At 57.2% G+C, this 14563-nt stretch overlaps 1 protein-coding gene across 1 annotated transcript in view; it reads left to right on the top strand.

Annotated features, from left to right (window-relative positions):
- Positions 1-14563, top strand: part of ZFYVE28 (zinc finger FYVE-type containing 28) — a gene marked incomplete at both ends in the record, with an annotated part of 111971 nt that overhangs the window by 59766 nt on the left and 37642 nt on the right. The window contains 4 exons of the mRNA XM_082838349.1: positions 582-784; positions 1912-2001; positions 3606-3695; positions 9850-9951. Of these exons, the coding sequence (XP_082694475.1) occupies positions 582-784; positions 1912-2001; positions 3606-3695; positions 9850-9951 (485 nt within the window). The remainder of the gene's footprint in view (positions 1-581; positions 785-1911; positions 2002-3605; positions 3696-9849; positions 9952-14563) is intronic.

Raw genomic sequence — 14563 nt, 5'->3', positions numbered from 1 at the left:
CCCCCCAGCCTAAGTGCTCAGCTCTGCAAAGCGGGTCCCAGGGTCAGGGGCAGCTGTGCAAGCCATGAGGTGATGCAGGGAGCCTTTATGGACACGAGGCGTCTGCTTCCTAGAACGCCTGGATTTCCTGGGGAGTCGCGGTCAGTCCCGGTGCGGTGGACCTGGAGTACGGCCGGAACCTGGCGTCTGTGGACCGGGTGGGGAGGGGACAGGAGTCACATGGCCCGGAGGCCCCTGCATGGAGCCCCCAAACCCGAGGGCACTTATTCTCACCGCCATGATGGCTCTGCATCTAAGAGAAACCAGGAGGGAGCAGGCGCCCCAGAGCGGAGGGGGGAGGGGGGCAGGAATATGAGGGAGGAGCTTCCGGAAGGGAGGCCCGGGAGGCGTCTCCGGGATGAGGCGCCCCAACCCCACCGTTGCTCTGCCCTCCGGTCCCACCTCTGGCTGTACAGTCTTCTTGGGCGCCGTGGGGGGGGGGCCTTGCTCAGCGCCCGCTGTCGTGGGTTCCGGAAGCCCGCACGCTCCGGGCGCCGAGGACACGCGGGTGGGGCCTCCCTGACGCCCTCTGCTGCCCGCAGTGCCTGGCCGCTGGCTCCATCATCATGAACCGCGAGCTGGAGAGCATGGCCATGCGGCCGCTGGCCAAGGAGCTGACCCGCAGCCTGGAGGACGTGCGCGGCGCCCTCCGCGACCAGGCGCTGCGGGACCTCAACACCTACACGGAGAAGATGCGGGAGGCGCTGAGGCACTTCGACGTGCTGTTCGCCGAGTTCGAGCTGAGGTGACCGAGGAACCCTAACCCTTTGCCCCGTGGGGAGGGCTGGGGGCGGGCAGCTCCGCCGGCTCTGCGTGTGCAGCAGGAAGACTCCGCGGAGGGAGGCGCGGGCTGGTTCTGGGCCGTCGCGGGGGTCGGGGGCACGGCGTACGGGGAGGGGCGGAGGCGGGCAGAGGCGACCCAGGGGCGCAAGGGACGCCGGGTCCCGCCCAGCACCTCTGCCGCTGGTGGTCCTGCGGGTGAAGGTCATGGTCAGCACAACGCCCCGCCCCCAGCACGTCTCTGTGCCCAGACGTGGGACGCGGCAGGAGCCAGGAGGAAGTGGAGGCCACTCGGGGGCCTGCTGGGGCCCCCAGCTCCGTGGGGTGAGGGGGGCGCCTCTCCAGCTCAGCGGGTCTGCCCTTCGCACCCCCACTAGCTCCCTGGGGCGTTCCCGCCCGCCCGCCCGCGGCAAAGGACATGGCGTGGTCCCTGGGGCCCTCACAGGACGGGCTGTGGAGGACCCGGGACTGCGGGGAGGGGCCTGCGCGGTGTCCACAGACACAGAGACGTTGGAGGTAGATGAGAAGCAGGACCCCAAAGCCCGTCCACGGTGGCCCGGTTAATGAAAACTGTCCGTCCTGTGTCGTGTGGGCCCCAGAAAGAAGTCAGGCATTCCAGCCGGTTCTCTAGGGAGTGGGCGCCACAAATGAGCTTAATAGCTTCGGCCGGCTCTGCCTGCTCCACATCTTTCCAACTGAGCTTTCGTAACAAGAAAAAATAGTGACAGAAAAATGTTCTCACCTGGGGAGTGGGTGGAGCCCCCTGGCCCTGCCCTGCGTGGGGGCCCAGGGGTTGTCTGTCCGCCCTGCACAGGGTCATTCATTACCTCGAGGCTGGGGACCGTCGGGGCAGTGGGCAGTGGCGGTTCCGGGGTGGGCAGGGCTGTGGGACCCAAGGAGGTGCTACTTGAGGCCTGACCCTGGGAGGAGCTTTGGCTCAAAATATAAACGGTGATGCTGGGGGTGTGTGTTTATGAAGCTGCTGAGATGCAGCTGGGCTCCAGCTGGAGGGACCTCATTTGGTTGTCAGTTAAGACACCCTTGGTTCCGGGAGGTACCAGATGGCCCTCACTCCCTTCTCTCTGTTTGCAGCTACGTGTCGGCCATGGTGCCCGTGAAGTCCCCGCGGGAGTACTACGTGCAGCAGGAGGTCATCGTGCTGTTCTGTGAGACGGTGGAGAGGTGAGGCCACCCGGGAATGGCGGAGCTCTTGCTGCCTCGGGCCTGGGTGAGGGCTGCACCGGGACAGGGGCACCATGTGCATGTGCCACAGGGCCTCCACTCACACGACTGTTCCTCAGCCCCAGTGTCCCCTTCTCTGGGCCCAGACCCTGCAGGAGGAGCTGACGTGGTTGAGAAGGGCTCCATGCTCACCTCCTGACCTCCCTCACCTCCTCACCTCCCTCACCTACCTCACCTCCTCACTTCCCTCACATCCCTCACCTCCCTCAACTCCTCACCTCCCTCACCTCGCACACCTCCGTCACAACCAAACCTCCTCACCTACCTCACCTCCCTCACCTCCTCACCTCCTCACCTCCCTCACCTCCCTCACCTCCCTCACCTCCTCACCTCCCTCTCCTCCTCACCCCCATCACCTCCCTCACCTCCATCACCTCTTCACCTCCCTCACCTCCCTCTCCTCCTCACCTCCCTCACCTCCCTCACCTCCTCACCTCCTCACCTCCCTCACCTCCCTCACCTCCCTCGCCTCCTTACCTCCCTCACCTCCCTCATCTCCTCACCTCCCTCACCTCCCTCACCTCCTCACCTCCCTCACCTCCCTCCCCTCCTCACCTCCTCACCTTCCTCACCTCCTCACGTTCTCACCTCTCTCACCTCCCTCACCTCCCTCACCTCATCACTTCCTCACCTTCTCCCCTCCTTTCTCCTCCCTCCTCCTCACCTCATCACCTGTATACCTCCTCACCTCCACTCCTCTTCTCCTCAGCTCCCCACCTCCCCATCTCCTCACCTCTTCCTCTCCTCCCCTTGGTTCCGGGAGACACCCGGTGGCCCTCACTCCCCACCTCCTGCTTTCCTTTCGTCCACTCTTCTTCCCTACAGGCCAGGATGGAACCTTTTCTGATCTGGGTTTTGGAGGTGAATCATCACTGTTCTCATCATGGCTCGTATGGGGCGTGTGGGGTCAGGTTTGAAGTCAGATTTTCTGAATAGACTTTGGGACTAAGATTTAGCCCAGAATGTTCCTTATATGTGACTTGTGCTTTAGTAGTAGGTAAGTTTTGAAGCTGTCTAATCTCACATCGTCAGTTTGTTAATTTTAAAGACGATTTATTCACTGTTGTACGCCGAGAGATGTTTCAAGTCACTCAAGAGTAAGAAGACGGGAAGTACCGTCCATTCAGAACACGGCGATGCCAGCAGCATTTGCTCGCGCTCGCAGAGAAAGCGTCTCGTCTACCTGCAAGAGGGGAGACATCCGGGAGAGCAATTCGGGTTTCTTGGCGGTGTGAAACGGTTCAGAGCAGTGTTTCTACTCCTCGTTTATCCTTTCGCTTTGGGTGCCTGACAGCATAGCTGGCCTCACTAGCTCCCCTTGGCGAGCACCTCTCACTCACCCCTGCTTCCTCCGCCAGCGGTGGGGTCGGGAAGTGGGAAGATGGGGCAGGCCGAGCGTCGGCCCCCTGCGCCGGACCTTGCAGAGCGGGACTCGTCCAGCAGCTGGCCGCCAAGCGCCGACGTGGGTGAGGGCTGCGCGGCTGCCTTGCCCTCCCCCGTCTGGCCGTGGGTCGCCCCTGCTCACTGTCTCCCTCCCCTGCCAGGGCCCTGGACTTCGGGTACCTGACCCAGGACATGATTGACGACTACGAGCCAGCCCTCATGTTCACCATCCCCAGGTTGGCCATCGTGTGGTGAGTGTCCCCCTGCCTGGGGCCGCCATTTCTCAGAAACCTGGCAGGATGGTCGGGTCCGTGGTGCCAGGCCCCTCGGGGTGGTGGTAGGTGGTACTCGTACCCCGAAGGGGGCTGCTCAGCCCCAGAGCAGCTGCCAGGTGGCCCTGTCCTTGTCCCGGCAGACGAGGAACCAGGTGTTCCGAGTGCCTCCCGCTCAGCCAGCCTAGATGGTGCAGGATGGGTGAGCATGACAGCCACGTGCACCCCAGCCCTGGGAAGAGGCCCCCACGCTCAGGCACAGGGGCCCCATCAGGGGCTGTGGGAGCGGCTTTGAAGGGACGAGAGGCGAGGTGCCCCGATCCCCGCCGGAGGATGTGGTGGGCGTGTTTGGAGGATTCATGGGCTGGCAGGGAGGTGGAGCCTGTTGGGTGAGGGGCAGGTGGGCGGCAGCTGGCCTTGCGATGGGGGGGGAGCACGGCTGCTGAGAGCAGGGGAGCGCTGGGTTAGGCCTCTGGGGTCTGTGGCCTCAAAGGTGTCATGGCAGCACGTGGGCTCGGTCGTCAAGCGCGCTTGACGGGAAGTACTCGGTCATGTGCTGAGCCCTGCGGAGCCTCTCAGAGCCAAGGTCAGAGCCCAGCTGTTCTGGGCTTGGTCCACACTGTTCAGCGGCACCCGGACTCCCAGACACAGACCACCTTCCCTCCCGCCAGGTGAGGGAGCCTGGGGCGGGTGGGCACGGGCGCCCGGGGGGCAGCTGGGGTGCAGCTAGGCAGGGAGCCGGTCGTAGGTGTGGATGTCAGTGGACTGGCCTGGGGAGCGTACAGGGGACACAGAGGCACAGGCCCTGGGGAGAACTCAGTGCGGGCGAGCACCTCCTACGGCCGGTCCGTGGGGCGGTGGCAGCGCTGCAGGATGGGCCAGCCTCTGGGACAGAGAGGCGTCCCTGGACCGCAGGGAGCTGGACAAGTCGTGTGCCGCGTGCGGGAGGGGTGGGGAGCAGGCCGGGCAGACGACCCTGGGCCGGGCCAGAAGCGGCTTCCACTGCCCGGGACTGTGGAGGTGTTGTGGCGGGGAGCCTGACGTGCCGTGAAGCGCAGAGCGGACTTAGCGAGGAGGGCCTGGGGAGGCGGGCAGGCGGGGTGGGGCTGCCAGTGCCCAGCACTCGGGGAAGCCTGAGCGGCCGCCTCCGGTGTGCAGGGTCAGCTCCCCACACTTGAGTCTTGCCTTGGGCTTGGGGACCGGCCTGGCCCCCACCTCGCTCTTCCTGGCCTCACTGTGCTTCAGAGCTGCCTTCCCTCTGGGAGGTCTCTGCAGTGGTCTTGGGAGGAACCAGAACCTTTCCAGAACCTCCCGTCAGTTTCCACTGTCTTAGAGGGAATCTGTTCTAAATCTCGGGGGAGGGCCAGAGACTCTTAGACAGCACGCCCGTCTTAAGATAAAAGCAAGGACGTTGAACAGACACATGTTTCTGGGTTTCTGTGCTCAAGTCCGTGGTGTGTGTTCAGCTCCTTGCGGCTCCCCGCTGCCGGCGGCCCAAGGCTAGGGTGTGCAGGGTGGCGCTGTCCAGCCTCACATGCTCACTGAGCTGGCCTTCCAAGGCCACTTCTCCCTGAGTGGGGTCACTGGGCCCTCTCTGCTGACCTCAGGCCACCTTCTGACACCTGAACTTGTCTGGGTCCTTGCCTCGGGAGTGCCCTGGGCAGGGCCTTTTTCCTGTCGGGCACCTCCTGGAGGCCTTGCGTGGGGTCCTCTCCAGCTTAGGCTGGAGGGAGGCCTGGAAGCGGAGCCGCGGGACCTCTGAGGTCATGAGGGGAGGCTCTGAGTCGCAGCGAGGAGAGGCTGGGTCTGAAGTTGAAGTGGAGGCAGGACAGGAGCCCAGAGTCTGGGGGCTTCACAGCAGCCACTGAGAAGCCCTCAGGCCCCCTAGAGCCCCCAGCCCCCCATCAGAAGCAGGTCTCCCACGTCGCAGCCAGGCTGTGGGTCTGAGGATCTGAGGAGCGCCAGGCTTAACCAGAAGGGGCGGGGAGAGCTGGCTTGTAAGCAGCTGGTCCTGGAGCCAGCCGCCCCCTTAGGGACACTCACAGGGTTCCTGTGGGACCCACAGTGCAGCCACCCGGCTCCCTCTCTCAATTCCTCGCTGTCCACAGAGGCCACTGCTGCCCAGCTTGGGGCCCAGGACTCACTCCTTCCTGGATTCACCTGTGAGCATGTATTAAGCACCTACTGCATGCCGGCCCTGTGCTTGTCCCCAGAGGTATGGGGATGACCGTGAGGGAGGCGCACACGTACACAAGGCAAGCAGTTGCCGTGGAGCATTCTGGATGCTGGGGTGCGGTTGGGGGTTTGGTGCAGGGACCCTCTGGGGTGGATCTCTTCTCCCGGGCCAGCGAAGGTTCCCGTCCAGTCCCCTGGCCCACCTGCTTCTTGGCAGCCGAGGGCTCGGGCCTTCCTGTGGCTCCAGCCCGTGGGAGCAAAGGCGAGTGTGGACAGGGCCCCCTGCCCGGCCCTCCGCAATCTCAGGGTCCCCTCCAACCTTCTCTCCCCGCCTCCCTGCCGCCCACTCCCTTCCTTGGTGCTCACCACTTCCTGCACAGGGTGTTCCCACGTTTCCTCCCAGGAGATTACTTCTAAGCCATGTTATTGAGATAAAATTCACATACCTTATGACTCACCCATTTGAAGTGTACGATTCAGTGGTTTTCAGTCAATTTGCAGAGTCGTGCAACCGTCACCACTAATTTCAGGGCATCGTCGTCACTGAAAAGATACCCCTTACCCCTCAGCCATCACCTCCACCCCTGTAATCCCATCTCTCTGTAGATTTGCCTGCTCGGGATATTTGGGTGACTTGTGTCTCCCCCATGGGCCTATGAGTGTCACGGGGCAGGGGTGCTCACCTGCACTCACTCATGTGTCCTTAGTGCCCGGCAGGTGGTAGCACAGTGAATTTCCGCGGAATTTTGTTGTGCTGATCTGACAGGGCACAAATATGAATTTGTAAAGTTTTTCACTGAAGTTTTAATCATAAAAATTTGACGGGGGGGGGGGTATAGACCCGGAATTAAGGGATTGATTAAAAATGATACTCTAGCTATTTAAACAACATTAAGGATGAATCCCAAATGTCAGGGAAGAATTCCTAGTGTATCAAGTACAAACATCGTCACCAGTGTCTCTACTAAATTTCGGAACGTGATAGGTATAAGTTTTGTAACAGAAATCAAAGCAATAAATGTTACTTTTTTATTGTGATAAAATATGCATGGCATAAAACTGACCATTTTAACCCTTTCTGAATGTGCACAACGGCCATTAAGTACATTCACCTCACGCAACCGCGTGTGTGTGTGTGTGTGTGAGCACGTGCACGCGCGCATGTGTGCTGGTCACGTTTCTCTGGAGAACTCTGACCAACACACAGGTGAATCTTTCTCTTTTCTTCTTTTTCTTATTTTTAATTTAATTTTTATTGGAGTGTGGCTGATTTACAATGCTGTGTTAGTTTCAGGTGTACAGCAAAGTGAGTCGGTTACACATATACATATGTCCACTCTCTTCTAGGTTCTTTTCCCATATAGGTCATTGCGGAGCATTGAGTAGAGTTCCCTGTGCTCTACAGTAGGTCCTTACGAGTTATCTGTTTTATATATAGTAGTGTGTGTATGAGGAGGTGAATCTTTGTCTTCTGAGATTTGGTGGTGAATTCTTAGATTTGACACCAAAAGCATGAGCAACAAATTTTTTAAAATAATACATTGGACTTTATCAAAATTTAAAATCTGTGCATCAAAGGACATTACCAAGAAAGTGAAAGACACCTAAAGAGTGGGGGTGGGGCGGGCCCTCCCTCCATGGTGGGCGTGCTCCCCCGGCCCACGCGAGCTGGACCTGGGCCGACCCCTCACCATCCCCCGCGTTATGCCGGGGTCCCCCCGGGCCCAGCCACGTGCCTGCCAGGCTCCACCGTGGGGCTGCCTTGCATGGACGTGGGCTGAGCGGGCGCGATGCCCGGGTCACCAGCCCTGTGGGGTGAAGCTCTCCCTCTGATGGCTTGTTTCCAGGCCTGGTTCCCCCCATCTCCCCTTCCCACCCCCGGCCGTTGCATCAGCACCCGGGCCAGCTGGACACGGAACAGGTGTCTGCTGAGCTCCTCCTGGGACACGAAGACCAGCCTCACCCTTGTCCGCAGGGGTGCCCCGTCATGGGGACGCAGAAACGTGGCCGCCCCACGACCTCCTCTCTGCCTGTCCTGGCGGTTGGCGTCACTTCCCGGAGCTGCTGAGCGGGAGGGAACCCTGGGTGCTCCGGCGCGTGCGAGCACCGCTGGACAGAGCCGCGGGAATGGCCTAGGTCCCCCAGTCTCCCACCCAAGGGGGTGGGCACGGTGGCTTTAGGGGTTTGTGCACAGACCTCTCCTGCTGAATGGATTCTGTTCCGGGGCTCGCAGCTCCATGGAGGCCGTGCTGGGCGGGAGGGACCCTGCTTGCTCTCTGGGGGGCAGCCCAGGCCTCGCCAGGACCCAGGAGAGGAGACAGGGTCCCTCCCTGCCCCCGTCGCTGCTTTCTGAAAGAGGAGATGGCCAGGATTCCCCAAACTCTTTCTTCTGCCTGTTTTCACTCTGCCTTTGCACTGAGACCACCGCATTTACCCAGCAAGTTAAGGCTCTGCCTTGAGAAATCGTCCCTCAAACACGGTGACTTGAACCATGACCGTTAGCTCATGGAAGATCCGTGAAGCAGCCCAGAAGGAACGGAGGCCCGGCCGTGCCCGCTGCCCTCCGCTGGCTCAGGACACAGGCCCTCGAGCTGGTCTCTCCTCGGGGCCTGGAGGCCGCTGGTCATGCTGGTCACGGCCAGGTGTGCCCCGGGGGGCCTCACAGCCCGTGTTTTTCCTGTTTTTAGAAAAAAAGGAAATCTTTTCGCCCATGAAACCAGCCCTTTTTTAGGGGAAAACAGTCTCCTCGCTCAACCTTGTTTTTCTCACTGAACTGGGTGTTTTCCAGAAGTAATGGGGGCTCCCAGCTGGATGGGCGGCCAGACCCTGAGGCCTGAAATAAGGTCCTGCTCGTCCTCAGAGACGTGCCAGCGGCTCCTCATTTACACAGACAAGCCCCCGAGGCGCCGACCTACGCTCCATGGGGCCGCGAGGGGACAGGCCCGTGTTCACGGGTGGACGGTCCCTGGGCACCCAAGAGGTGCAGGAGGCATCCAGAGAAGGGTCCTCAGGGATAGGTCCTCTCTCCGAGAGACGGGTCTGGAATGATGGTCACGCGCCTGGAGATGGGTGGGGCTGTGGCTACGGAGGTGAACACGGGACCCCCTGCCGCGGAGTCGGGGCGCCCGGAGCTGGCATCTGGGCAGCGTCAGATGGGCCGTGGGGCCCAGTCCAGTGAAGGGGGTCCTCTCGAGGCACGGGGACGCCCAGCAGGAGGGTCCATCCTGCCTGAGGGGTGACAGGGGGCTGCCCCCCTCTTGAAGGGTGCCTGACCGTGGGCCAGAGTGCTGGGAGGGGAAGGGGGCTTTGGAGACAGCGGCCGGGACACGACATTCACAGCCTGGCGGGGCCGGGAACCTCGAGAGCCTGTGGCCAGTGTGAGTCGGAAAGTCTTGGGCAGCCCCCGGACCTGGGGCGTGTGGACGGCACGAGGGAGAGGTGGGAGAGCTGGGAGGACAGCCTGCGGGGCGCTGTCTGGAAAAATCTCGCCCTGTCTGCGCCGCGCTCCTGCGGGACCCACACCCCCAGGGGCCAGCCCTGGGGTCAGGGCTCCACGCTGGTGGGGGGCTGGGCTTCACCTCCAACTCCTGTTTCCCTTTTGGAGTAGACGGTTCCAGGGCCAGTTCTCACCAACCTCTGCATTTGTGGTATATTTAAACACAAATCCAGTGTTTCCATTTTCAAGGAGGCAGATGTTAGCAACAAACCTTGATGCTGATTTAGCTGATTGCGGCTGGGAGGTGTGCAGCCATATTTTTATCATTATTTTATGATCCTTCAAACAGACGTAGGCTCATCAACTTCGGAAGAGGATAAAATCTGGGTCATAATTTTCACTGCTTTTCTCTAAACTTATTTACGATTCGATCGCAGAGGGGAAGCATGTGCGGGGTGTGGTCTGGGCTGGCCACGCGGCTGCAGGACTTGACGTCAGGCTGGCTTTCTGTCTTGGATGCAGTGGCCTCGTGGTCTATGCGGATGGACCCCTGAACCTGGACCGCAAGGCAGAGGACATGTCCGAGCTCTTCCGGCCCTTCCACACGTTGCTGCGGAAAATCAGGTTGGCGGGGTGTGGGGGGGTGGGGGGTGAGAGAGGGGAGGGGAGGGGAGGGTGGTGTTTGCCTCTGAGCCCCGTCCCTTCTGTGACTGCTCCTGGGGGTTGGCAATGACCCCTCTGGACAAGGCTGGTCTTGCTTTGCCTTTACTGGACACCTCAAGGGTGGGTAGCTTGTCCCTGCCGAGCTTCAGAGGGTGGTAAACCTCACACTTCTGTGTGAGCTAATTCTTTACCTTCTGTCCACCTCGGGGGTGCTGGGACCTTGGTCTCTGTCGTCGGCTCCTGGTTTCTACTGTTTGGAGCTCCTTTAACCCCACACCCTTCCTCCCTCACAGAACAAGTTCTTTGTTCTTGGCCGGTAGCGTTAAGACCTTTACGCAGATGTCCGGTCCTAAGACAGCGGCTGCCCTGGCTAAGGGCCTGGAAGCTAGGCCCTCTTCTGGTTTCTCACAGAAACGTCTCCGTGGCCCCGCAAGACAGACGGGGCCTGTCTTACAGGCGAGGCCCTGAAACCAGGGTGGTGTGGGCCGGACCAGGGCCACGCAGCCTGTGAGGGGAGGACATCCCCCTGGGCCAGGCCATGCCCTGCACATTGGCTGGGGCTGGCGCCCAGGTTGGGGGCTGTTACTAGTTCTTTGACTAGTTTAGGGGGTGAAGTGCTCAGTTCTCTTGAGTGACCAGCGGATGCCCGCATGCTGTGGCTCATCCTGCCCACCCCCCGACCATCCCTGGGTGGCGTTGGCACCATCTGTGCTGTCCTGTGGGCTTGTGACGTCTGGCCTGGGTAACCGAGCTCTGCCCTGAGGGCTTCCCTTGCCCTTCAGCAGCCGGCCCTCCAGCCAGCACCCCTGACCTCAGCCTTCCCTTGAGAAACCTCACGTCAGGTTGTGTGGAGCCCTCACTGCTGGTGACCTCTGTGAGCTGACAGGGCCCGGCTCCTGCGGGGATGGGACAGCAGGGGGCTGTGGCCGCATGTCCTCTGAGCACCTCCCTGGCCCCGTGGCCTCAGACGCCAAGGTCTTTCCTACCACGGTCCCTGGTCTCCGAGAAGCCCCCTTCCCAGGCTGTCGGTCCAGGGCTGACCCCGTGGACCCCTGCCACGCCCTTCCTGGGTCTGGCGGGACTTCCCAGCCTAGGGTGGCTTTCCTCTGCTGGTGCCTGTCCTTTCTGGGGGCCAGCTCGCTCGCCGACGCGCCGCGAGCCCCAGAAGCCTGCTCTAAACTGCCCTTTGCCCCATCGCGAGCCAAACGTGCTCTGAATCCAGTGAGGAGTGACCGGGGGGTCCTTGGAGGGTCAGTGGGCACAGGGTGGGCGAGCCACAGTTGAGTGTCTCTAGCAGGACCTGACCCTGGACCCAGAGGCCGAGGCTCCTGCCCTCTCTGGGTGTCTGGCTGGGAGAGGAGACAAGGAAGGAGGGGAGAGGATGGAGATGCTGGGCCAGGAAGGGAAGCGTGTGGCCTGGGCCACGGCTGGGAGTGGCCATGGGGGGAGGGGGAGGGGGAGGGGGGAGACACCAGATGCTGGGGACTTGGGCAGGGAAAGAGTCCAGAACGTCAGAGACGTGTGACGTACTCAAAAGGCTGACGCACATAACTGGAATCAGAAGGAAGGAATGGAGAAAATGGGCAGAAGCAGTATTCAAAGAAATAATGGCCAAGAATTTTCCAAAATTGAAGAAAAGTCTCTGTCCACAGATTCCACAGACACATCTGGGTATATCACAGTAAAATTGCTGAAAACAAAGAAAAAAGCTTAAACACAGCTAGCGGAAAAGGACATATTACTTTGAAAAGAGTGTACATCAACAGCTGTCTTCTCAAAAACGATGGAAGCCAGAGGCAATGAAATGATATATATTTAAAGTGCTGAAAGCGGGACTTCCCTGGTGGTTCAGTGGTTGGGACTCCGCACTCCCAATGCAGGGGACCCGGGTTCGATCCCTGGTCGGGGAACTAAGTCCTGCATGCATGCCACAACTAAAGATCCCGCACGCCACAACTAAAGATCCCCCATGTTGCAACTAAAGATCCCCTATGCCACAACTAAGAAGAAGATCCCACATGCCGCAACGAAGATCCCACATGTGGCAACGAGGACCCCTTGTGCCACAACCTGGCGCAGCCAAAATAAATAAATAAGTAAATATTTTTAAAAGTATAATAAAGTGCTGAAAGGAAATAGCTGCCAGTCAGGATTTTACAACCAGGAAAAATATCCTTCAAAAGTGCAGGTGGGGCTTCCCTGGTGGCGCAGTGGTTGAGAGTCCGCCTGCCGATGCAGGGGACACGGGTTCATGCCCCGGTCCGGAAGGATCCCACATGCCACGGAGCGGCTGGTCCCGTGAGCCATGGCCGCTGAGCCTGCGCGTCCGGAGCCTGTGCTCCGCAACGGGAGAGGCCACAGCGGTGAGAGGCCTGCGTACCGGGAAAAAAAAAAAAAAAGGCAGGTGATATAGTGGGTTATTCAGAAACACGAAGCTGAAGAAATCGGTTATGAGCAGATTGCACATAAAGAAAAACTAATTGGAATTATTCCTGCAAAGGAAAAAAATCTCAGATGGGAATGTGGAAGCACAGGAGAGACTTAAGACCCTGATGTGAATGAACATAAATGAATCTGCGCTGTACAAAACAATAATTGTCTTGTGGAGTTTAAATTATATACATCATGGTTTCACATTTGAAAATCCGTTTTTCTATATTTTTTAAAAAGGAAGAAAAACCAAATCATTTTGAAAGTTACAGAAAAGTAATTTGAAAGATTAATGCCTATTTTATGATGAAAACATCTCTTAGCAAATTAGAAATAGAAGGGAATTTCCTTAATCTGATAAGAGATACACACATATGCACACACATATGAAGTTGGACCCTTACCTAACACCATATAAATATGAATTAACTCAAAATCAAGGACCTAAATGTAAGAGGTAAAACTATAAAACTCTTAGAAGAAAACATAGGACAAAGCTTCATGAGATTGCATTTTGGCAGTGACTTCTTGGGTGTAACACCAAAGGCACAGGTAACAGAAGAAAAAAATAGACAAATTGAGCTTTGTGAAAATTTCAAAATTTTGTCCATCAAAAAACACTACAACAGAGTAAAAAGGCAACCCATAGAATGGGAGAAAATATCTGCGTATCGTATATCTGATGAGGGGTTAGTATCTAGACTATATAGAGAACTCCTAAAACTCAACAACAAAAAGCCTAACTATCTGATGCACATGGGCAAAAGACTTGAATAGACGTGTCTCCAGAGAAGATACGTGAATGGCCACCAGCACGTGAAAAGATGCTCAACATCACGATCGTCAGGGAAACGCAAATCAAAACCACAATGAGACACCACCTCACACCCACGAGGAAGGCTACTATCAAAGAAACAGAAAACGAGTGCTGGGGAGGATATGGAGAAATTGGAACTCTTGTGCACTGTTGGTGGGAATGTAAAATGGTGCAGCTGCTGTGGAGGTTCCTCAAAAACTTAAAATAGAACTACCGTATGATCCGGCAGTTCCACTTCTGGGTTTATACCGAAAAGAATTGAAAGAAGCATCTTGAAGAGATATTTGTACACTCGTATTCATAGCATCATCGTTCACAATAGCTAAGACATGGAAGCCGCTGCTGACAGATGGATGGGTAAGCAAAACATGGTCCAGCCATACACTGGGATATTATTCAGCCTTAAAAAGGAAGGAAATCCTGACGCATGCTGCAATGTGGATGAACTTTGTGGACATGCTAAATGAAATAAGCCAGCCACGAAAAGACAGATAATGTACGATTCCGATTACATGAGGTCCCTGGAGTCCTCAAAATCATAGAGACAAAAGGCATAACTGTGGTTGCCAGGGGCTGGGGGAGGGGAGAACAGGGAGTTATTGTTTCATGAGGACAGAGTTTTAGTTTTACAAGATGAAATTGTTACAGGGGTGGATGGTGGTGACGGCTGCACAACCATATGAATGTACTTAATACCACTGAACTGTCACTTAAAATGGTTAAGATGGTAAATTTTATAAGTATTTTATCACAATAAAAAAATTTAAATATCATCTACAATGGTGTCAATAAATATTAATTAGCATAAATGTGAGATGTCTAAGACCTCCACCGAAAGTTACAAAATGTTTTTGATACAAAATTTTAAAGACCTAAATAAATAGCTATTCCATATTCAGGGAGTGGAAAACTTAATACTGAGAAGATATCAGTGATTCTCAAATTAATCTATGAATTCAATGCAACCTCAATCAAAATCCCAGGAGGTTTTTTCTTTTGCAGAAATTGACAAACTAATTCTAAAAGTCCTGTAGAAAGGCAAGGGGCCTAGAACAGCCAAGAAGAAAAAGATTGCTGGAGAAAAAGGACAGAGGAGAAGAATATTATTTATATGTTCTGCTCTTCATGGTTTTTGGGTAGTTTCCAAACAGTGCTGGTGTGACCGAGCTTGTGAACGTATGTGTGCCTTTCTGCTGGGTGTGCTTCATTAAAAACGTGAGCAGAGCTGGAGACACTTCCTGCCGTATAGCTGTAGTCGTACTGGCAGAGAGGTAGTGCACGGGGCATTCAACGGAACAGAGGGTCTGGTGCGACCAGCACATGATT

This window comes from Leucopleurus acutus (genome assembly GCF_964270905.1).
Source record: "Leucopleurus acutus genome assembly, chromosome: 4".
NCBI classification, from domain to species: domain Eukaryota; kingdom Metazoa; phylum Chordata; class Mammalia; order Artiodactyla; family Delphinidae; genus Leucopleurus; species Leucopleurus acutus.
The sequence above is the reverse complement of the archived record's forward strand: the minus strand, read 5'-3'. Positions and strand labels throughout refer to the sequence as shown.